General features: G+C 37.7%; 1 protein-coding gene across 1 annotated transcript in view; it reads left to right on the forward strand.

Moving 5' to 3' along the window:
* LOC115214856 (calcitonin gene-related peptide type 1 receptor-like) overlaps nucleotides 1–26,325 on the forward strand; it is a 111,509-nt gene that overhangs the window by 65,248 nt on the left and 19,936 nt on the right. Inside the window, exons 6-10 of the mRNA XM_036505485.1 lie at nucleotides 124–286; nucleotides 2,963–3,119; nucleotides 16,553–16,613; nucleotides 17,898–17,967; nucleotides 18,873–18,952. Coding sequence (XP_036361378.1) covers nucleotides 124–286; nucleotides 2,963–3,119; nucleotides 16,553–16,613; nucleotides 17,898–17,967; nucleotides 18,873–18,952 — 531 coding nt within the window. The remainder of the gene's footprint in view (nucleotides 1–123; nucleotides 287–2,962; nucleotides 3,120–16,552; nucleotides 16,614–17,897; nucleotides 17,968–18,872; nucleotides 18,953–26,325) is intronic.

A 26,325-nucleotide genomic window follows, 5' to 3' on the forward strand; every position in this document is an offset into this window, starting at 1 on the left:
CATGAGTAACATTCACATCATAAGTTCTCAGAATCGTTCGGAGTTTACAGATATTTAATGTATTTCAAAATGTAATCTATATCTATAAAATATTTAATAAATTGCGTTTTTTTCCTTTTCCAGGAGATTCCATTACAAAAGTAATATTCTTCATATCAATCTATTCCTGGCATTTTCTTGTCGGTCATTGTTTTCCCTTCTCAGACAGAACCTTTTCACTTATGGATTTGCCATGTCCATTGACTTTCAGAAGAAAGGAGACAAGATAATTTTCAAAGACGGACCGGTAAGGAAACATTCTTTCCTATTCAGAAAAACGAATGCTTACTGCCCAGAAATAAGATACAAAATAAACTAGAGGTTATAGCTGGTTTGTGTCGGTAAAAATCAGATGAGAGGTAGTTTGAGAAAAAATATGACAGAGGAAAGAAAGGTAGGATAGACGTAGAAGAAACACTTGAAAATACATGGTTGAATGGTAATTTTCATTTTAATTGAAGAAATAAATGTTAATTATAAACTGATTTTTAAAAAAAACCTTGTTTAAAGTATCACTTAAAACCACCAGCAGTTTTCAATAACGTATATATTAAATAGATGTTTTAAAGTATTCGAATGCTTCCACGAAGAACAGATCAACAGTACAAAGAAATCAAATATCAATACCTTTAAAACGGCAACCACTTTAACAGTAGCAGAATTACCATCCCACTACATCTAAACATTCAAAGCAGTTTGTCGGCGGTCCTTCAGCAACATTGCATCCAGATACCTATTAAATTCAGGCCCCACCAGACAGAGAGGATGTTCTTGAAGTCGAGAATTTTGAACTTACGGAGACAATATTTACATATCACCTGGGGAAACACAATATTGTGTGTGTGTGTGTGTGTGTGTGTGTGTGTGTGTGTGTGTTTTGTGTGTATGTGTGTATGTATGTATGTATGTATGTATGTATATCTCTTTTCTCTTTTACTTGTTTCAGTCATTTGACTGCGGCCATGCTGGAGCACCGCTTTTAGTCGAGCAACTCGACCCCGGGACTTATTCTTTGTAAGCCCAGTACTTATTCTATCGGTCTCTTTTTTGCCGAACCGCTAAGTGACGGGGACGTAAACACACCAGCATCGGTTGTCAAGCGATGCTAGGGGGACAAACACAGACATACAACCACACGCATATATATATATACATATATACGACAGGCTTCTTTCAGTTTCCGTCTACCAAATCCACTCACAAGGCATTGGTCGGCCCGGGGCTATAGCAGAAGACACTTGCCCAAGATGCCACGCAGTGGGACTGAACCCGGAACCATGTGGTTGGTTAGCAAGCTACTTACCACACAGCCACTCCTGCGCCTATGTATGTATGTATGTATCATCACTACGAAGCGTAAGGCCTGTAATTTTGGGTGCGGAGTAAGATCTGCGGATCTTACGCATGTTGTAAAAAGAATTGAACGAAATGGTCCTATATTATTGTTTTTTAATCATTTTACGTTTCATCCATTGGACTGCGGGTATGATGAGGCAATCTTTGAAGAATTATAGTCGAACAAACTCAGCACAGTGCCTGTATTTTTAAGCCTTGTACTTATTCCATCGTTCTCTTTTTGCTTAACCAAGTTACGGGGACGTATACAAACCAATACTGGTGAGGGACAAACACACGCACACATACACACATACACACACACACACACATATATATATACCGACATCGGTATGTTTACGTCCCCGTAACTTAGCGGATCGTCCTAAGACACCGATAGAAAAAATACAAGGCTTTAGAAAAGTAAGTGCTGGGGTCGATTCTCTCGACTAAAATGATTCAAGGCGGTGTCCCAATATAACTTCAGTTTAATGACAAAAATAAGTAAGCAATATGAGAGGATGTGTGTGTGTGTGTGTGTGTGTGTGTGTGTGTGTGTGGTGTGTGTGTGTGTGTGAGTGATTGTGACCATTTATTTGCAGTTTTAAAATTTGCTAGTGTTGCTGTTTACGATCAAGACGTTGTCCTACTTCCATGTTACCCCTCCTTGCCTCTAACTCCCTTATTTTTCACTATTACCTCTCTCTCTCACTCCCTTTCACTCTCTCCCTAGCTCTCTCTTTCTCTTTCTCTCTCTCCCTCTCCCTCTTGCTTTTTTTTTATTTTGCCAGCAGTAATGTTAAATTTTACTTACTTTCATTAACGGAATTCCCTTCGAAACACTAGAATTTTATTTTTCACTTCAAAATAATTTATTTCGAATGGTTGTATACTGTCAATCTAACACGAACGTGACGGCAGTAGGGGGGTACACCACCGCTGTATAGCCCTAGGAAGCATCGACGCCTCCTGATGGCTTTGACACATTTTTCCCTGTGTCCTTATATACATTTACGAAGGGGAGACAAACACCCCCGGCCGCCAGAGCTGCATCTAGGGACACGTGTTTCAGGATCGTGTCCCTAGATGCAGCTCTGGCGGCCGGGGGTGTTTGTCTCCCCTTCGTAAATGTATATAAGGACACAGGGAAAAATGTGTCAAAGCCATCAGGAGGCGTCGATGCTTCCTAGGGCTATACAGCGGTGGTGTACCCCACTACTGTCACGTTCATGTTAGATTGACAGTATACAACCATTCTATCGCCCCACCACCGTACATGTCTCTACGAGAGATTTAGAAATTTAGTATTTCTTATAATTTATTTCATTTTGCAAATATTTTGGACTTATTACAGATTATTACTAGTTTCATTTTTGAGTCTGCTATTTCAGTTTAATAAATATGTTCAAGCTTAAACATCAGTCACATCAGTCACATCAGTTTAAGAATGCCATCTTTTTTGTGACTAAATAAAAGAATAAAGCATACAACGCACGCACACACACATACACACACACACACACACACACACACACACACACATACACATTTTCTGGATTTATATTAATATAATAATATTCTTTTGCAGCACTGGGAGTGTCGGCTTTTGTTCACTTTGTTTATATATGGTTTGTGTGCCAGCCAAGTGTGGATCCTCGTGGAAGGATTTTATCTACAAATGTTGATACACAAAACTCTTTTTACTCAACAACGTAGTGTCAAGTTTTACATTATTTTTGGCTGGTGTAAGTATATTTCTGATTCCAGTTAATGTTACTTTATGTTATTTTATTGACGATCTAAATATAAAACTAACGATAACTGTTCTCCTTACAAAAGTTTGGCTCAAACTAATTCAAATCAAGCCAAGCGCTTTATCCGTGTGACCAGCTGTCATAACTTTCCAAACAATGTTCTGCTTATTTTCACTGGTCTCATCCCTTTCTAACTGTTGCTAGCTTTCAATTTAATACTTTTCTTTTTGCATTGATTGAGATTTAAATTGCTAAAATATTAATCTGAACAATGTACCAAATAAGTATTTCAGATAAATATCCGGATATTGGTCGATGTGTGATACTGTACTCTACTTCAGGATATATCGTAACTATATATATGTGTGTGTGTGTGTGTGTGCGTGTGCGTGTGTGTATGTGTGTGTGTGCGCGCGCGCGTGTGTGTATGTGTGTGCGTGTGTGTATGTGTGTGTGTGCGTGTGTGTATGTGTGTGCGTGCGTGTGTGTATGTGTGTGTGTGTGTGCGCGTGTGCGTATGTATGTGTGTGTTGTTTAATAACCACAGTGTAAATTGTTATGAGCTTGTAATAGTTTCATGCGATGAAAACGACTCAGACAGCATTTTATAACACGTCTGGCGCCTTCACGCAGGTTATGCCCACATGGCATAAAAAGTTAAAACAACACGATTGAATAAGATAAAATATGGCAAAAGGCAAGAAAGAAGTAGATGTAAAAGGTGGAAAAATGGAAACATCGGAAAACAAATGGAAAAGGAAAAAGAAAACGGGGGAGAATTAGAGTTATGTCATCTTTGACCGTAAAGTCATAACAAGGCTGAATGGATAGGGTCGTGGAGGCTGCCCAATGCAGAGAGGATGGCATTTTCCAATTCACCAACAGGAATTTACCCTTATGTTTACATCCGTTGAAAATTCCAGATCTCGAATTCAGCAGTACGGTGGAGTTCATAGATTTGAATAACGTCTGTAATCTTTCAGCTACGCGTAGCGTACATTTTCTTATCCGTTGACATATAGTGTGAACTTTTCAACTATTTTCCACTGATATTTGTCTCCTCCTTGTTCACCGAGTAGATGCTGTGCATTTCAACAACCCAACTGCAGAAAATGAGACCGATACCTGCTATCGTGAGAATAGCCGCTAAGTGTTACTGGTCCACCCTATCGGAAGCTTTTCGTTGATCAGTGTCCATCCTCGCCAGGTCCTTTACCCACGCTCTCTATGGTATATCGCATGATGTCATGGTTGTCTCCTCAAAATTATTCTTTTTCAGATTTCTAGTGTTCTGACCGTACATGTACTCATGTCTCATAAGTAGATAATACCGTGAGAACATACTCAGATAGCTACTTATGATGTGAGTGACATCCTCTGTGTTAATTCCATAAAGGCTGTATCGATTATCGGATCTATGTGGTTTACCTACATCACTATTCCTTCTGTGCATCGCGGCTGTTTCCTGGTCCTGTATTGCAAACACGTATTCTTCAAAGTGAGAGCTAATATCCTGGTCGTTTGTCAAGGATAGACTATTCTGGTTGTCAACATTGCTGTCACGTTGAAAACTTCTGGTACTATTGCCTTGCATAATCTTTTAAGGGTATCTTCTGGTGACCTGCTGCAGTAGATTTGCGCAACTCTGGCTACACATTGGTCAGGGAATAGTTTTTGAAAAACATTTTTCCAACTTTCATGAACGCAAGCTTGATTCATGTCAAGACTTTACTGTTTGGTGTTTAATATGTATACTCTAAGGGACATGATCTGATATTCAAAAGCTTCTTGGATTGATGTTAAGCCTATACGTCTTGAGAATACCTTTCTGACGTCTATACTCATTGTTCAGCCAACTAGTGGGATATACTTTATTGTTTTATAGATTCACTGGCATGCATTTTGACTTTCGCGGCCTTATATTGAAAAGGCGTTTAGTTTTACTATTCTGCGACCTAGGTATGTTCGGATGAGGATCAGTTCGTCCCTTTTTAAGGTTATTACGGTGTGTTTCTGGGCTCATCCAGTCTCACATCTACTGTGCCATACTTTTTCCGATAATGTTTTAGTGCCTCAAATTCGTCTTAGGCACTTGTCTGCTGCTGAGTTGCCTGTTAGGTTTTCCAAATTTTTGTTGCAAATGTTTTGTATACCATAGTTCTGCTGAGGTTGGTTTGTTACTGGATGGATTTCGGAATGTTGAGTGTAACACTTCGTCCAGATCACGCAATAATGCTTACCGCATTTTTTGGCGTTGTGTTAGTGGCGTCGGCAGTGGAATGTGCTGGTGTATAGAAAGGACACTTTGATGTTTTGTTTTCTGTTCTACGTTCTCATTTTTGTTGTTTTAATGTGGGAAGGCAACATCAAAGCAGTTCTTCCAAACTCTTGTCTCACTCCCCTGATAGGTGTCATTGTCAAAGAATTAAGATTTACAAAGAACAGATCTGATAGATCTATCTGCCTTTTCAACGACCTTGGTCATTTAACTGCGCGGAGGATTTTCCTAGATATGTTAGCCAGTCACTATTTTTGTGTCGCATTTACAAACAGAACACTATCAAACTTCATCTCATAACAAGTGATACTCTCAGTTCTCCTACTGGTATCTCAACCAGCCCTGCTAGGTTATGAATAGAATGATATTCTTTGGCACAAGAAATGGCTAGAAAGAGACCCAGATCGTTACTCTCATAGACAGCTTCACACATTTCTTAACAGTAAAATCTATATCAATTGATTGATACAGTGATACTATATCCATACTACTTTTGATGTAGTAGATCCAACTAAGCAGTTCATTGGTGCAATCACAGACATCCCATCGATAATTCAGTCTAGGGGGCTTAAGATCTATAAGAGAAAACATGATATTCCGTGACTGCTGCTATTGTTAGCAACACAGATAGGGAGAGTAGGCGGCCCAGTCGGTATAGGTTTTGTGGTTTTGCCGAAAGCCATATACAGGTGGTATTTTATTGATGGTAGTTATAAAATTGTTATCTCTCTGCCAGTTAACTGTAGGACTTGTGCCACCTTCCCACATGATCATTAATGATCTTTTCATTCTCCTCATAGTCGAATGTGGTCAGCTCGCTCATATCTCTGACATGTAGTGGCATGCTCCTGATATAGTTTGTTAGATTATCAACATACAACTGGATTGAGCTATAGGGACGCTTGCAATTTCTTTTTCTTTGATATGTTTTTGTGTCATAATGTGATTTCCATCTCAGTAAAGTATTTTCCGTAATTTATTTTCTTTTCTGAAGCAGCGAGCTGACAGAATCGTTACTATGCCGGACAAAATGCTTAGCGGCATTTCTTATGGCTTTAGATTCTGGGCTCAAATTCCACCGAGGTCAACTTTACCTTTTATCATTTCGGGGCCGATAAAATAAGCTCCGGTTGACCACTGGGGTCGATGTAATCGATTTACCTCTCTCCACAAGATTTCTGGCTGTGTGCCTATAGTAGAGAGGATTAGTTGTAAAAAAATAACAGAATTTCTGCCTTCAGAATTTATGGGCTTTTACTATATATACTGCTGTTGTCACTACTACTACTACTACTACTACTACTACTACTACTACTACTACTGATGACATAACTTCTGCTCCTACCCTTATACAGTTTGTGTCTACCTTTCTCCCAATTGTCTCTCATCTTCTTGGCCATGGACTGATAGTTTATCTTCGTTAAAATCAATAATTCTTGACTTGCTGAAACTGTACAAGGTCGACAGAGTACTCCACCGAGAGAAGGAAGGAAGGAAGAAAGAAAGGGTATAAGAATTACAACCAAATGCCAAGTTAAGTGACCAACTATGAGCACTAGGCAATGACACATGAATGTCTGACCTATAATACATGAATTCGTTATATTTATAATACTGACGAAGATTTTGACACCGAATAATAGCTGTTTAAGTGACGTGAACAGTTTTAGTGTGTTTTTGAATAGTTAATGTGTCTTACACGCTGTAATTGTTAAAATGAACGCAATTGCTTATAAACCATTATTTTTAAACAGGAAATTTGCAGATGTCTGTAGAGGATTTAAAAATCAAGAAACCTGCTATTTTTAAATTGGCAGAGAGCTAAGTGGGAATTATTAATTTCTGTCTCTTGCACAAAACCATAAATTTGTGGGAAAAACCATAATCAAATGTATAAGAAGTATATATATATATATATATATATATACATGCTGCATATCTGATTCACCCAGGGAAGATGAATAGCAGATGCAACCACGGCAGAAATTTTAACTTATACTGTAAAAAAAAAAATTACATAGATTAAAAAAGAGTATAAATATGACTAGACATTGAGTATGGTTTGCTAGCAATAGATCCATCTCGTTGAAATTGTAAGTAGAAAAATATTGATTAGTTATTTATACACAAGCCACAAGTGTTTAGGGACTGTTAGGAATGAGACTCTGTACCGTTTCTATCACATTGGGGCTGCCAGATGTTTAAATGTAGCAGTTAACTGATAGCAATTAGAACTGGTAACAGGGAAACTATTTTGAACATATTCTATGCCGAGTTTGCTTCTTCACTTGACTTTAGCCTAAAATTGGCATGCTGGTTTCAAAACTACACGCAGTTTTCTTCCATCACGTCAAGATTTTTGTTCTACTGTTTACTCTTTGAATAAGCACAATTGTATTATTTATCCATAAGTAATAGGGCTGGTCAGCTGCTTTTATAATTTTATTCATCACACTGGGGAACATTCTCGAAAATATCTTTCGTTGGCTTGCTTTCTACAATTAGTCCTGCTTAACCTGATGGCACTGGGTTCAGAAATGCCCTCACAAATTTTCTATCATGCCAATTTGTTTGCTAAACATTAATTCATTTTTTACCAGAAAACGTAATTTTTGTCATTAAATGCAACTAACACAAGCCCAAATTGTACTTTTATTGTTGAACAAAAATACACAAAATATTTAATTACACATCTTATGATAGATATTTCTGTCAAACTGGAGATTCAGCCACTCATGGAATGAGCTTTCTCTTTGCTGCTTTGCATGAATAACTTGCATCATGACATGTCTCTTTGCCGAGACCAGCAGTAATCAGTCATTATCTTGTGTCCCCCCCCCCGCCTTGATACCTAGTCTTCATAGTCTCGATATTTTTGGTGGAATCTTTCTCTTTGCTCCTCACTTATTGCAATATGATTTTCAAGGAGGTAATCGAGATGACTGTGCAGGGAATGCACTCTTACACTCATGTTGCGGCCCAGTGCTTGAAGACTGGATAACATAGTCTGCACATATTCGTTCTTTGATGATTTCCTGTTTCCAAGGAAATCAGGCACAGCTGCAGCAAAAGCATCTCATGCTTCTTTTTCAACACCAGCCGTGGTCTTCAAAAACTACTCATCCTGCAACAACCACCTAAACTGTGGCCCGTTAAACACACCAACATTAATTTGTTCACACCACAAAACTGGAAGCTTTCTGCTTAAGTATCTGAAACAGTCGCCGTCTCAGTGTTTCTACACGTGTCCCACACTGTCTGAGGTGCTCAGGTACTGTCTTGTCTCTTGTCTTGATCACCTAGTTTCATGTTAAAGTAAGTAAGGTAAGGTTTCTTCACAAAATCTGCGATTTCTTCCACTGCCTAGGTAAAGTGTAACATCCACAAATATAGCAGAAGACATTGGGAGCTATTTCCACATTTTCTTCTCTCAATAAAAACATATATTTAATCCTGTTGTCACCGGGGAAAAGCATTTTCAGATTTGTCAAGTTATAAAATAAGCAAATGCAGATTTGTGATGGCATAGTTCCATAAAGAACATACATACCATGAAGTTCTTTCTGCAGTTCTTTGACTATGCTTGACAAAAAGTGACTTTGACCCATGTGACCTCATAGTTAAAACATTAAGGGCACATTCAAAATACTAATTTTCACAAGAAATAGTTAAAGGTTCAAATGATAGTGACATTACATCAAGTACAGCGTGGGCATATCAAATTCCACAAATATGAGATATTTATGATAAGTGATATTACCATCATCAATATCTATAAATCTGAAATGTGAAAAGTATGTTTGTTTGTAAAAAGAGACGTGGATGTGAGTGGGCTAGGTTAGAAATCCCGATCTCAAAAGCTGTGGTTACTAGGGCAAAAAACCCACACTTTGACAAGTGTTTGTCGTTTCTCTCTTTCTCTTATCTGCCTGTCTTCCTCCGTCTCTCTCTCTTTTTCCTCCCTTCCCTTCACTTACTCTCTATAACGACGTTTGGCAGCTTCTACTATCTTTCCCCCGCCGCCTTCACCAGCGCTGTCACTCTTTCTCCCACATTCTCTCTCTCTCTCTCTCTCTCTCTCTCTACGTCTGTCTGCATTCATAGAGAGAATTATTATCGCCACCACCACCACACAATCATGAGAACAAATATTATAAATTGTCGTTTCTCTCTTTCGCATATCTGCCTCCCTTCATCCGTCTCTCTCTTTTTCCTCCTTTCCCTCCACATTCGATCTATAACGATGTTTGACAGCTTCCACTCTCTTTCTTCCGCCACCTTCGCCAGCTCTGTCACTCTTTCTCCCACCCTCTCTCTCTCTCTCCCTCTCTCTCTCTCTCTTCTCTCTCTCTCTGTGTACTCTTTCAGCATTCATAGAGAGAATTATCATCGCCACCACCACCACCACACAATCATGAGAACAAATATTATGATTTAGATATTTATTGGGTTAATGTTATATATATATATATATATATATATATATATATATATATATATATTTGTATATATAATGCGTACACACACATATATAATGCGTATATATATATAATGTGTGCATTATGTGGTCGGTTGAGCTGAAAATATGCACACCTATGTTAAAAGTGCTGGCGAGTTTGCATGGTAACTATTTTTTCCTCAAATGAAAGGCGTGACCTCTAGGACAAAATACCCCATCTTCTAAAATGTGGCCCAAGTAGACCCGAATGAAATCGGGTTATATTAACCAAAATGTGAAAAGTGGTCTAAATGGGGCTGGAAGGGGATTAAAATTTACAGGAGCGGGTGTTTAGGAATTCTCTGTTACATCAAGCTAAAAAATTTGCGCCAGCCTTCAAATCGTCAATGTGTTGCCGTCCGTCATGAAGAAGTTTTGAATGCCTGCCATGGTGAGTCTACTGTCGTGAGAAGGAATCACTTCAAAACTTGGTGTTCAGGAATTTTATTTTACATCAAGTTCAGCCAGCCATTAAACTGCCAGTACGTTGCTGTCCGTCGTTAAGAAATGCCAGCCATGGCGAGTCTACTATCCTCAGATTCTATCCCTTCAAACTTCGGTTTCCAATATTTTAAAATTTTTATTCAGCTCGCAATTTCGTCTGTCCCTTTTAAATGTTAGTGTTTTGCTGTCCGCCTTGAAACAGACCTTTCCGTTGTCACTGCCTGATATTTATGATTGATCTTTCAAAATATTTTCTTTCTCAACTTACTCAAGATCTTTTGTTCTTTATAAATGGGAGATAGATAGATAGAGAAAGATAGAGAGTAAGAGAAAGTGAGGGAGAATCCGAGAGAAAAGAAGAGTAAGATGGTGGGAAAGTGAGTGATAAAGGAGAGTGAAACAAATAGGGAGAATGTGGCGATAAGAAACAGAAAGGAAGCAACAGAAAGTAACAACCACACCCTCACCCGCGCGTAGAGCGGATCACCTTCAGCTAGTTTAATTGTATAAAGGGCGTTATGTTATCATTATGACATTTAAAACTGGTTAGACTGAAAATAGTGAAAGTTGCTCAAGTTTATTGCCCTTTATTTACTAAAGAGACTTAAATCATGAACTCTGTTTTCGCTTTTGTAGTTGCATTTGCTTTAAAATGATGTTGAAAAGTTATTTTCAAAGTTATGTCAAGCGCCATAAATGGGTCTGCATTTAATGGAGCAAAATCTATCCTTAGATACGGTGACAATACCGGAAATGTTGAAAAATAGACATTTGTGTTTGTGATAAATTTTGAAATCATAGAGCAAAATGGATTTAACATTCAAAATTAGGGGCCCATAATTACTAGGAAACATGTCTCCAACACCAGACAATAAAAACCATGTTCCCTACTGTAATATATTAATTGTTGATGGTTTAGTTCAATCGAATAGCTTTACGAACATTTCATAATTTATGAACTACTTTTAAAAATAATGACTGAACTTGTTTTAATTGTTTTTGCTTTGCTTTTGAGTTTTGTTTACTGATAGAAAATCTTGAAAATTAAAGGCCAAGTTGGTACATTAGCACCCAAACTTGCCTGTCAAATTAGATCTGTTACATAGTTAGCAGCATGAACGAATCAAACAAAATCTTTTAATTCCTTAAGGCCTGTATGGAGTTTAACCCGACCCTGGTTACAAGAATCAGATTTGGCTGAATAGATAGCAAACAAGACCGTCAGCCAATGGCTGTTCAGATCTTCTCTTTGATGCATTGCTATCACCTCCGGCTACAACTCTCAATTTCTCTCTATAATGACGTTTGACAGCTTCTACTATCTTTCCCCCGCCGCCTTCGCCAGCGCTGTCACTCTTTCTCCCACATTCTCTCTCTCTCTCTCTCTCTCTCTATCCCTCTCTCTCTCTCTCTCTTGCACTCTTCTTCATTATAAGTCATTCGTGAGTGAAGTCACAGGTAATTGTTACAGGTTTGCAAGTCAACTATAACCTTCACGAATACAACACTGCTTGTTCCTCTAAATAACGAAGTCAATGTCTTCAATGTTATCTCAAATACTGTATTACTGCGCTAAAAGGTCAGATCTCTATTATTATCTCCGTCTTAGCGAAGGCGGAGGTGTTGTTTTCAGTCATATTTCTTTGTTTGTTTGTGGACAAGATATCTCAAGAACCGCTGGATGGATTCGGATGAAACTTTCGGTGATGTTTGGCCTCATGATTGGCACGAACTGATTAGATTCTGATTCGATCCGGTACCGGACAAGGATTCTGGGTTTTTTTCACTTAATTTTTGAGGGCAGTCGGGTTCATTTTTAGTATTTTCGTTTGTGAGAGCAGTCGAGTTTATTTAAGATATCCTCATTTTAAAAATCATCTCCGGCTAATCGTTAAGGGGACGTTGGCGTTGCCTTGGCGTAGGTTTGCGCTCTCTGAATGCTCTTGTTTTCCATGTCACAACTTCAAATATACGAATCTTCGGTAATAATCCGAAAACTCACTCAGAAATTTTAATCTCACAAAATGTTTTTAAGAGTTTCTATTTTCCAAAAATACCATTTCTAAAGAATCGGCGCCATTTATCTTTCTTTTTACATGAAGGAATTCTAACACTGTTATATAACACTCTGTTAAATAAGCACATACATTTATATAATATTGCTCTGTAATTATCAGCTGTTACTCTTATTATCTCTGTAGGAGATCTCAGCGTGAGCCGATGCCAACACACAAGACCTCACTGTATAAGCTACTAATGAAATACTTTTCGCGTATTTTTCTTCTTTTTTTTACATAAATTTGTAATACTTTTTAATGAATTTTTAAGATTGCTTGGAAGAATTTGGTTACAGTTTTTAAATACTAATTTAGAGAAGTAATTTACATAAATTCTCCTTCTACATTTTTACTTTTCACATGTTTCAGTCACTGGACTGCGGCCGTGCTGGGGCAAAGCCTTGAAGAAGTTTTAGTCGAACTACTCGACCCCAGCACTTTTTTAATACCTGGCATTATTCTATCGAGGTCTTTTGCCGAACTGATAAGTTACAGGGACGTAAACAAACCAAGCGGCCGTGTGGGACAAACACACACACACATATCACCATTGCTGAAAGAGAACTGAAGCCAGTATAGCAGTTCACTTACCTTGGATGTACCATTTTATCAGATGCGAAGACTGTATAAATGTGTGTGGAACCAGAAGCATCTTAATATCAGCACAAATGTCATCATCTACGGGGCCGTCGCTCGCACGACGATCCTAGATGGCGCTGAGTCCTACTGCTGTCATACCAGGCTCCTTGGACGTTTTCACCAACACTGCAACATTTACTGGAACGACTACATCACCAACATTGAGGTCTCGAGCGAGCAAAGGTCACCAGCCTGGAAGCCATTTTACTTGAGACACGACTGTGTTGGGCAGGATGAAAGACTGCAACCTACCAAGATCATCATGTACGGTGAGCTCACCACTGGCCTCCGCAACAAGGGGGGCACCAAGGAAGTGTTACAAGGACTGTCTGAAGCAGTTCCTTAGCGTTTGTGACATTGATTATCGTGAGTGTTCCACTCTAACAACTGACCGCATTACTTGGCGCCATACCATCAGTGATGTTGTTTCTTCCTTTAAGATTTCTAGCAGTGCCTCTCTTGAAGACAAACCTCAGTGGCGAAAAATAATGTAGCTGTATCATCAGACACTGAACAACCATACCCCTGTCATCAGTTCAATCATACCCCTGTCATCCCACATCGGCCTTATCAGCCACGAACCAGCGTGCAGTGGACGTGGACAACAGCCTTCCTAATCTTCGTCAGCGAAGCGATACAAAGATATGTACACATACACTACTTTCAGTTTCCATCTGTCAAATCCACTGACAAAGCTTTGGTTGCCCCGTGGCTACAATAGAAGACACCTTCCCAAGGTGTCTGGAACTGAAACCGGAACTATGTGGTTGGGAAGCAAACTTCTTGCCACACAGCTATACCCGAACCTTATAGAGAAAGAATAAGGAAATATCGATGTAGGTTTTAAAAACACATTTTAATGTAATTTTAATAAAACGACATGATTCTCATGGACTTTCGTTAACGCATGGCCGGAGCAATGTGTTCATGACCAGACTACAGTTTATTCGTATGTGCGAACATAAGTGTTCCAATTGCTACTTGACAAACATTGCGTGTTCAATGTCAACAACGTCTATTATAGTCTATGTTTCATTCTCTATTTTGTTCTTTCTCTTTTGTTTTGTTTTTTTTTAGTTATTATTCTTCATTTTTTTTTCATCATTTAATATTAAATGCGCGTTCTTTTAACAACCGCTTTGCACTATTTCATCTTATAGCTGTCTGCTTTAAATTTTTTTCCGTGAGTTGGAAAAACATGAAGCGCCTTTGTTTCCTCATAACTTTGAGAAAAATGTATATTTCTTGATGAAATTTTCAGAGTGTGTAGATTACGATTATATGGGAATTTAAGATGGAAGAAATTGGTGGGCTAGCACATATACATGCTGACACACATCACATATATCTACAAAATGAAACTTGAAATTTCGAAGAAAATTCGTGAAGTGTGTCAGTATGTATGTGTGCGTACTCATCATTTTCCTTTTCACATCAAATTCCACTATAATTGTAATTTAAACAAAATGAAGAGTATTTGTAGAAAAAGCTTCCCATTTTCCCGAAAGTTATCAGGAAACAAAACCGATGCGCGTAAATTTTCTGAAACTCCCCTCCAGCAACCGGAAAGTTATTTCATTCCGATATAATCGGAATCTTCACCGTTTGAAGCGTATTTGTAGAAAATTTCATTTTAAAATACCCATTTTTCTAGAAGTTATGAGGAAACAAAATCGATGGGGTACATTTGTGTATAGACGCCCATTGCTTTAGCTTAAATAATGCTAAGATTACATTGTTATTATTTATCTTCGTACCGGTTTGCATCACTTCTCTCTCATTTTCTATGTAAAGATCTTTCATTATATAACTCAATGTTTTATATAAGCAAACAATACACTTCTTTCGTTCTGTATGCATCAAATGGGTGTCTATAATGTGTACGTGATGTGCTCAGTTTTTCTCAGCACGCAAACGTAGATAGGATGACATACCTACACAATTGTGCCCCACTGACTTTCTTTCTTCACAACTTCCAGAAAAAATGGTTATTTTTTAATGAAATTTTCCACAAATATACTTCAGATGGTATAAATTCCGAATTTGCTGTAATAAAGAAAACCCAATTGGGTTTTTTTTTCATATTGAATTCCAACATAATTAGAATCTTTACACTCTGAAAGATATTTGTTGAAAATTTCTATAACAAATACACATTTTTCTCAGAGTTATGAGGAAACAAAAGCTGACATGTGAATTTTCCAAAACACCAACAAACACCCCCACCTCACTCCCACTCACGGAAAAATTTCTTTCACAACAAATTCCAATATAATCAGAATCTACGTCACTTGAAGCGTATTTGTTGAAAATTTGCTGAAAAGTCGCAGAGTGGGCACACTTGTATAGATATACCAATAGCATAGTGGTATTCATGATGATAGTGTTTTTAAAAAGAAATACTAACTGTATTAAACATGCATCGAAGCGTGAATATAAATATATTAAAATTTATTTGCAGCATTTAGGTAGTGATTTTTCATTGCTTTATAAATGCACTTTCTTTTAATATAACGGCATTGCATCTTGTAGCTCTTTTTTACGCTTTTCATTATTGACGTTCGAGTTTGCTTCATTGTCGCATGTCTTGCCTGCATTCTTCCCACACGCATGTCATATGTATACTTATGCATATACACTATTGGAATATATGATACAATAATGTCAAATCAATGTAAAATATGCTATCTTAAAGATAGCGTGTTCGCACTATTTCCATATATTAATACAACGTTACCAATTATATACCATGAAGAATAATATTTCTGTTGGTGAATTATAAACCTGGAAGTGCATGTAATTAGAACAGAACAGGATTGAACTCCACAACATCTTACCATGTCAGTTAGCTTCTTTTCTTTTTTTTTTCATGTTTCTGTAACCACTGCACAATGATACATAATTTAAAGAAGAAACTCATCTTCTAAATCAATATTACATCACTCCAAAATCATATTAATGTAAGAGAATGGGAATTTTTTTTTTTTTGGGGGGGGGTCAGGTAGTTGAAATTTGAATGACAATTTTGTGAGTTACGAGGTTGTCGTCTAGATGCTACCAAAAGGATATAGAACTTATATATTGTCCTGTGTTCCAGGCAAAGGCACAAACCTATTAACAGCTCAGTCAATCTAACGATCTAGTTGTGGCCCATAAATATATTTTGCAGACAGAGTAAACGAGAACTACGTAACGGACAACTTTTTTGCTTATCTGTAATTGCTAGATAAAATATCCCATAATCAGAAGTGGAATATTCTGGAAATCAATCAAAGCTAAGCTGGGATATATTCCAACATATTTCGCTCAGTGCACAGCCCTGTTCTAGATCAAATGTGTCACATTAATAATTATGATGAATAAATATTGAAATGAAATTTAAGCAACAGTCTTACTCCTATTCCCCGCCCACACACACTCGCACGCACACACACACACACACACACACAAATAAATACAATCAAATAACATTTATCTTATTTATTTACTTATTTATTTTTCATAATAGGTTTTCCATTCACATTTCTTATTCCCTGGATTTTTGCACGTATATATTATGACAACACACTGTAAGTAGCATTTCATATTTCATTTCTTGTATCATTGTACTAACCAAATAGTTTTCAGCAGTGACCATCCCTTCTTTTTTGAAATCAGAGAATACATTATCCAATATATCCTTTCGTTTAAGAAAACAAGATATGACTTGAGGACGGTTTTGCTGCTATTTCTACGAGGTCGAGTACGGTGGTCTTACATGAGTGATCTTACATGGTCTAATTCTGTTAGTAGACGATAAATGAAATAGTGTTACATAATTTTGTCAAAATTATTAGCAGTATAAGTGAAATGGTTTCAACTTAGCCGTATCTTAATGCCACAAGTCATAACTTAACAGGCAAGTGCATAGGAATACTGCGTTCCTTTTTGTTCATTGACAAACAACTGACAAAAGGAGTATTGCCGGGTCAACGCTGTTGTTACACACAGACACGCCAAAAAAAAAAAGAGACTAATTGATATCTAGTGACTCACAAAGGTCTAAGGTTCTGGCCCACAGACGTGACGACCCCTATGTCTTGTCTAGGATTGCCCTCTGCTTCTCATCACCTGCATTAACCGCTATACCAACTCCTTTCTTCCCAGAATGCCAACTCACTGGGGCTCCTTTCCTTTCCTCTTCAAGCCTCTTCTGCCAGTACCGAATTGCAACACTTTAAATTGAACGTTAACAGCATGTCTCATCTGTCAGCGATGGACTGCGAAGATTATAAGCACTGCCCCTTCCTTCAGATCCAGCAAGAAAAAAAGAAATGTGAAGTGATAATTTATGCCCAAATTCCTTGACTATATTGTTGATATCCATGTTTTCTCTGTTTCAATATAATAATAATGAGAAGAAGAAGAAGAAGAAGAAGAAGAAGAAGAAGAAGAAGAAGAAGAAGAAGAAGAAGAAGAAGAAGAAGAAGATTCACATAGATTCTTGCCAAGTGAATAGAATGCGCTTCACTAAAGAGGATTAATAAGCCACCATTTGGCTTTAAAGAGCAGATCAAGTTTAATCTACATTGGACATATCCAACAATTTCGATCAATTATTCTTGTTGCTGGAATTATCTCCCTTGTTTTGTTTTTTTTTTGTAATTTGATTCTAAACACACGCTGGAGTTTTTGTCTACGAATTGCTTTGATAATATTAGTTGATCGAAATTTTTGGGATTCGCTGTATTATTTATATGGAGTCAAACCGTATTTTTCGTTTGTGGTCGATAAAATATACACCAGTAAAAGCAATTGATAAATTTAATCAATTCTCATCCACTACTCAACCCATATTTATCTTTTATTGATAGATGCTGGAGTGTGAATATGCACTGGAGTTATTTATGGATTATACGCGGTCCTATTACATTGACCATCATTGTGAGTAGCGTTAAAGTTTCAGAGATCTTTTCGGTTTGAACGGCAGTTTTTAAAAATAATTTCCACGTAACTAAACACTTTTAAACTTCGTATACTGGTAGAATGTGTTTATAAAACATCTTTTTCTCTTGGCTTTATTGAGAAAATTCTATGGTTTGTAAGATATTTGTTGTTTTTGTTCTCATCAATTTCTGCAATTTCAACAAATCAATGACGTCTATTGAGGTGAAAACATTCTGTGCCGTATGAAAATGTCCCTTGTTTAAGAAACAGATTGGGTTTATTTACATTTGTGAAGAAAAAAAGATACCCCTCTCCCACCCCTAACCCTAACCCTAAAATAGATTGAAATGCAATAGATCGATACTAGGGTCATAATTATGGGTGACAATTTCATATGACACCGCTAGAAAAAACTGCCGTTCAAACCGAAAAGATCTAGTTTAAGTTTTTCTAGACACAAAGTTTTGTATTTTTAACGAAACAAGGAAGAAACTGTACCCTTCCAAAACAAAGGTTGCAGTGAATAGATGACAATAAGGGGACACGATGCTTTTCTCACTGTATCATGATTTCTGCAATCATAAAACTCAATTTCATAACCCAATTAATCGTTGGATCACCACTAAACACTTCTTTTGTTCTTGTTGTTATGATAAAGTCGGCTCCTGTATCAATATCGAATTTACTTTTAGAAATAGGAATATGAAAGTAAACGTTAAAGTTTGATCAATATATAGATTTTAAAGTCTTGAAAACATGAACTATGGGTAACTGAAATTTGATGTAAGCATGCAATTGGTTAAACTGTACATTAATACAAACTACAACTAAATGTTTACTAAAATTATGATTAATCATCTATTCTACTAGCGTATTTACTGAATCTTTTCTCTGTTTTTCAGATAAATTTTCTATTTTTCCTTGACAACATTCGGGTTTTACGAGATAGGACTCGAGCCCGAGGCAACAGCCGTACTTTCAGGTAAATGTAAGTAGTTCGTTCCGTATCAAAACTGCGTCATAGTCATCATCATTGCCATCATCTGTATCATTATGAAGTGGAGCATCATCATCATCATCATTGCCATCATCAGCATCATAATGACTCTTAAAATCTTCACGTGTAATCATTGTTGGAAAACAGTGAGATCATTTCAGAGATCATGTGTATAACTTGTGATAATCTGTTGCTTTATCCTTGTCTCAGTCATTGGACAGCGGCTGGGGCACTGCTTCGAAAGGTTTAGTCGAACAAATCGATCCTAGAACATATTTTTTCTAAAGCCTGGTACTTAATCTATCTCACCCTTTTGCCGAATGCAGTGATCAGTAAAGCCATAGTAGTGCTACGGCAATTTCAGTCAATTAAAGCTGGCTGCGGATAAATACACGGCAGCTTTCACCCAGCTGTATTGTGAGCCATTTTCAATTTAGTCAGCGTAAGGACTTGGGACGACCAACACAGAATTTTCATCATTGTGAACGGCTCCTAGTTTCTCACTTCAACTTAGCGTCCTGGACACCTTTTACCATCCACTTCTCTCAACACAATACCATGAATAATTCTTTCTCATTCCAGCTAGCACAGACCAACTTATCACTGCTTACGACTTCTCATTCATGCCTACGTAAGTTATTTCGGCTTCCCGGACTCACATGCATACGCATACCTACATACCCAACATAGACATACAGGCCTCAACTCTCACTACTTGTCTGCAGTTGGACACTTATCATTGTTATAATTTGCCAGTACACATTGGGTTTGTAGTGGGAATATATATTCAGTACGAGGTGTTGATATGGCTGCGTGTATATTATTACAAGAGTTTATAGAGATGAAGAATAAATTCAAGACCTATATATTTTCTATATAAAAATATGTTTTATTTACTGGTCGATGAGGATACTTAATCAAAATGTAGAATCTAGTTGAACGAAGAAATCTATGCAAGAAAGTTCAGAATTAGAAAATGTAGAAATAACAGCCAAATGGTGGTTTTCAGTCATGTGGCGTAGAGAAATAGACAGACATAGCAATGACGTGAATGGCTCTAAGTCTAATCAACTAAGAAGCGAAGAGCAGGGTTAGCAAACTGTTTTTTATTAATGAAATGCTAGACATTCTAGAAACTTCCAAGAGAAACGCTAAGTTTCTTGAATAATTACGAATCACGTCTCATGACACAGATGCTTCGAGAAACTTAGAAAAGGGAGATCATTCAGCTATTTAGCCACCGCTACACATCCATCACCAACGCTCTGGACTATTACTGATAAATCTATTTTGTATATCTATAAATGGGTACAAGAGAACGCGCACACGCACACATACACAAACACACGTGCACGCACGCACACATATACGCGCATACACATATATATATACATACATATATGTGTGTGTGAATGTATGGACAGACAGACAGACGGACAGATGGATAGATAGATAGATAGATAGATATAGATAGATAGATAGATAGATAGATAGATAGATAGACAGACAGACAGACAGACAGACAGGCGGACGGACGGACGGACGGACGGACGGACGGACGGACGGACGGACGGACAGACAGACAGACAGACAGACAGACAGACAGACAGACAGACAGACAGACAGACAGACAGACAGACAGACAGACAGACAGACAGACAGACAGACAGACAATGAAAATTTCCGCATACATAACCATCCCATAAGATTACTCCGGAAGATGGGAATAATAAGCGGTAGCCAACAAGTAGCAGAGGAGCCTTTATGAAAGCACTCTGAGCCATCTGCTCTAAACAAATTAAAAGTGGTTGTGTAGTAAGATGCTTTGCAGCCGAGTGTTTTCGATGAATAACACTGTGAACTTCAAATATATATGGAGTTGCTTCCTCGAAATATGCCGTAATACCTTCTCGATTACGGCCTATCATAACTGGTGCGCCATCTGTTGCGCATTCAATAATATTTGTGAGAGGAATGTTCAAGAAAATTTCATTAAGAAAATTTTCAAGAATCTTAAAAATTGTAGAAACATTTGCGTCAAGTACCATTTTTTTCATCAATATTTCCAGTTTGAATGTACATAACGGATGTAGGCCATCAGCAAAGATTCATTGTCACATTAAGTCAACTTGTAAAGAAAATTTTCGTTTTATAAAGCATCACATAGTTTACTCTCTACAGCTTCAGTCATATCATCTATGCTTGCTGCTACTGTACTATTGCTGAGATGAATTGGCGCTGTTATTGCCCTTTTAATCGGGCAAATCATAGTACGCAAAACTTTATTTATAGCTAGTAAGAGAAGAGTTTCGCCAATAGTATGCGTTTTTACACATTGCGCAATTAATTTTGAAAGCTTATAATACATAACCAGCCCCTTCTGTAGTTGCCTAGTTTGTTTCGTAAACAACACTTTGAGAGTAAGAGGGGTTTTAAAATCATTTTTCATTTGATGAAAGTAGTCCTTTTCTCACTTAATCAGGATGCAATTTTTGTAAATGTTCCATCATTCTTGAAGACGTCATTGCTTCATTTTGAAAACGTATTTTTTTCTTTGTTTGTTTTTTTCACATATTACACATAGTGGCAATTGCTCATTATTCATAGATGGAATAGGTCCATATTTCAAATATTCACTCGAGTATTGATGACTTTGTTTTCCCACACATTCTAAAGTTTTAAAAGGGTTATGTATACAGTAACTGTATACAATTACATCACTAAACAAAATACAATAGCACGCCGAGCAAAATGTTTTGCGGCATTTCATCCGTCTTAATATTTTGAGTTCAAATTCCGCCGAGGTCACCTTCGTCTTCTAACTTTTCAGGTCGAAAAAGTAAGTACCAGTTGATCGCTGGAGTCGATGTAATCAACTTACCTTCTCCTACGAATTCACTGGCCTTTTGTCAAAATTTGAAACTAATATTACTGTCTTCTTCAAGTCTTCGGGAAATATACGCATGTATGGTCCTCTTTTTGATATGCTGAGCGTTTCACACAACGAGAGATTACTACGGGACAAAATACCAAAAGAAGTCTAATCCCTCCTCAGTTGTCGACTGTGATATTACTCCCTGTTAGTCCAGTTGTTATGGTGGTTGTATAGGACATCATCAGGAAGAGAATGCTTCCTGAGGAGCTCGCTGTCGACACACAGGGCACTGTTTTCTTCAATTTTCAACATTAAGTTTTGTCTGAGTGAGAATATACGACATTCGATGGTTGTATGTAAGTAAGTATGTAATAAAATAAAGGAAAAACACACATTAAGAACACAACATCGCCAACGAGTGCAAAATACGTAAACACACAACCCGAGATAACTACGGGGCAAAATACCAAATGAAGCCTAACCCCTCCTCAGTTGTCGACAAGAAAACTTCATAAGACGGCAGCACCCAGAAATTTTTAAAATCTAAAATTTGTGGAGGGTTAGGGCTTCGAACGAACAAACGATACAAGAGTAGACATATGGAAGTAAACGATCGACGACGACAGACATTTAGGGCCGTTAGGCCAAGACTAATTGTAATGGGTAACGCCTGGGAGAAATTTCATAAAAGGATATGGAATAAATAGTAGAAGAAAAAAGATCGAGAGGCGAGGGAAATGACGTCCGGCTAGCTGGCCGTCGAATCCTGAAAAGACAGAGAGACAAGAAAAATGACCCTGTAGTCACGTGTGAGCAATAGGCAGAGGGGAAGGAGGACAAGAGAGAGGATGAGGGAAAGAAACAAAGGGAGTGAAAAATTTTAGATACTGCTGTCGACAGTCGACAACTGAGGAGTATCTAGACTTCTTTTGGTATTTTGTCCCGTCCTTATCTCTCGTTGTGTGTTTCTGTATTTTTCACTCGTTGGTGATGCCCTGTTCTTAATGTGTATTTTTCATTTATTCTATTTAATGACTTCAGCCTTTGTTAACTATATGCATGTATGTATACATAATAATAACGATGGATAAATTGATAGATAGATAGATAGATAGATAGATAGATAGATAGATAGATAGATAAGTAGATAGATAGATAGATAGATAGATAGAGATAGATAGATAGATAGATAGATAGATAGATAGATAGATAGATAGATAGATAGATAGATAGATAGATAGATAGATAGGTGTTGACACAAATACATACAAACATATATGCATGAATATCACCGTGATCACCGCGATCGACCAGGCTATCAGATGTTGCTACACATCGCTGGTCACAATGCGCTTCGCATTGTTTTAGCCTTCAAATGACGCCACCCCGCTGGCTAAGCGAGCAGGCCAACAGAAGAAAGAGTGAGAGAAAGTTGTGGCGAAAGAGTACAGCAGGGATCGCCACCCACCCCCCTGCCGGAGCCTCGTGGAGCTTTAGGTGTTTTCGCTCAATAAACACTCACAACGCCCGGTTTGGGAATCGAAACCGCGAGTCCGCTGCCCTAACCACTAGGCCATAGCGCCTCCAGCATGCATATATATATATAATATATATATATATATATATATATATATATATATATATTATATATATATATATATGCACACACACATGCACATAAACATGTCATTTAGTATATGTGGTGTGTTCATTAAAGATTTCCTCTGACCCACTTTCGGCTATTGTAGGACACAGAACTTGTACAGGTATCATTATACATGTCTCAACATGCCACATTGTAAATTGTAGCTTTCCACTAGAATTCGTTTGTCATTTACGGCTGTTGAAGTGGACTTGGGTGTTATAATAGAGGAAGTTGAATGCAGATCAGTGATCAAGTTATTATACTTGAAAGCTCGTACACCGTAATATAACTTTCTATGGGATGAAAAAGGTTTATGGTGAGGATGCACCATCATACGACGTAGTCAAGCACTGGCATCGCCAGTTCAAAATGGTCGGACATCAGTGGAAACTGTTCCTATTCCTGGACGACCACATTCCGCCGTTGATGACGACACCATCCATAAAGTGGAAGCCACTATGTTAGAGGATCGCCGCATAACTATTCGGCAGCTAGCCTAAGAAGTAAAGATAAGTGTAGGGTCCGTGGAACAAATCATTCACGACCATTTGCACATGCGGAAGTTGTCTGCACGATGGATTCCTCGGATGCTCACACCTTTCAGGAGCAGGAACGAGTCAATTGCTCCTCCCAGGCTCTATTGACAATGTGCCAAGAAAACGAGGAATTTTTCGGCAGACTTATCACACAGGCCATTACTATGATCCTGAGACTAGAGTCCAGTTGAAGCAATGGAAACATAAAATCTCACCACCTCCAAAGAAGGCTCGTATCCAACCTTCAGCAGGCAAGGTGAAGCTCACAGTTTTGGGGGACCAGCGCAGAGTAGTGAGGATGGATTTTCTGGCAAAGGGCACCACAATTAACAGAGCATACTATGCTTCTCTGGTGCAGAAATTATCGGATGCCATTAAAGCAGAAAGGCGTGTTATGCTGACGAAAGGAGTTTGCTTCCACCAAGACAATGGCCCAGTTCACAATGCGCATGTTGCCCAGATGAAAGCTCTCTCCTGCGACTATGAAATCCTTCCTCAACCCCCCTTACTCTCTCGATCTTGCACCATCTGACTTCTACCACTTTCCAACCATGAAGTCTTTTTCGAAGGGGAAGCACTTTTCGGATGATGATGAACTTATTTCTGAGGTAAAGTCTTGGCTCAAGACACAACCTACCAAGTTCTAGAGATGAGGTCTTCACAGCTTCATAAAGCAAAGGGAGAATTGTGTCACCCTTGGTGGTGGCTATGTAGAGAAGAACTAATAATTATGCCAAGTTTCGTTTATCCCAGTCCTTGTGGGTCAGGGGAAATCTTTAATGAACACCCCTCGTATATATGCGTATGTGAGTGAGTATGTGTACTGAATGAGTTACGCAAAACATATTAATGAAGTGAAACGTTCCTTTTAGTTAGAGAAAGAAAACGAAAACACATTTGCGACTCGGAGGGAAAGGAAAAGTAATTTCAATTAATTAAGAATTTTTGCAAAAATAATTCATTCTCGTCCTTAGGGGAAATACAAGTATTTTTAGAAGGAATATTACTAAGAAATTTATTCTATTCTAATGCATTTAGATTTGTGTTGCAATACAGCAACTATATTTAATAATAATATTTACGTGTATACTGCATTTTTGTGTATGTGGATCAATCTACGTATGCATGGGTGCATGCATGTATTTATACGTATATATATATATGTGTTCTCAAGTACAATGCGATCTCACATATAACGCTTTGGGCATTATACTCTAAGACACCAGCGTAAGATCGCTGTAAATTTAAAGCACATAAAACATTTGATTCTTTAAATACCTGCATCCACTTTTCTTGATTAGCTTCTCCTCTGAGTCCTATTCTATCCACTTTTAACAAAGAGTTAAAGAATGCTTTCTGCAAAGTCTCCGGATACTACTCGTGAAAATCTGAAAGCTTGTCTAACGTATTATTTCTCATCTTTTCACACTATCTGCTGGTGAAACTTTATACCAAGAGTTGTTACAATACAGAAGTCATCTCACTTGTCTTCTCGACATTCAGTTAATTCCTTTGCCAGGTATGAATAGTGAGCTTGTCTTCCCATTAGAGATATTTATATTGTTTGACATTTTCTATAGTTGGGTTTTGTTCTTTGTTCATAAAAACATCAAAGTTTCTTGAAGCTGCAGAGCTTCAATTAATTTTGCCCTGTGATCAATGTTTCTTTTATCCAAACTTTGATTGTAAAAGTGTACTGAATATGAATTTCGCTAGTAATATACGTTAGAAATGTAACTTTCGTGCTCTAAACTATAACCATTTAAATTAAATAGTAGTGTGTGAAACCACACGTTATTAATGTGCTAATGGAATTAGCATTTACTATTGGATCTATTCCCTATGCATGCGTTTTCCGGTTGTCGCTGGCAATGAAGTGCATGAATCTAGTCGTTACTTGTCCCGGGGCTACCGTCTACGGTAGTTCTTTTCACAGATTTGTTGAATTTTCAGGTTCGAGTATGATGCTGTATTAATTTTCAATATAATTTCTTTTTATCAAAATTCTTGCATGATCCACGAGTAAATATTATATCTGTGGTTAAATGCCAATTCAGAAATAGAACCGGAATGCTAATCTGGACACTGAGTCGAAAATGTCTCGCAATGTGTACTACACAAGGCATATTACTGAGTATAATCACGTATGTATACATCTGCACGCACGCACACACATGCGCACACACAAACACATATACACACATTCGTTTATATATGTGTGTGTGTATGTGTGTGTGTGTGTTTGTGCGTGCGTATGCGTGTGTGTGATTAATAAAGAATCTCGTGAATTCCATTTTCTCTT

The sequence above is a fragment of the Octopus sinensis genome, linkage group LG8 (genome assembly GCF_006345805.1).
Source record: "Octopus sinensis linkage group LG8, ASM634580v1, whole genome shotgun sequence".
Taxonomy (NCBI): Eukaryota; Metazoa; Mollusca; class Cephalopoda; order Octopoda; family Octopodidae; genus Octopus; species Octopus sinensis.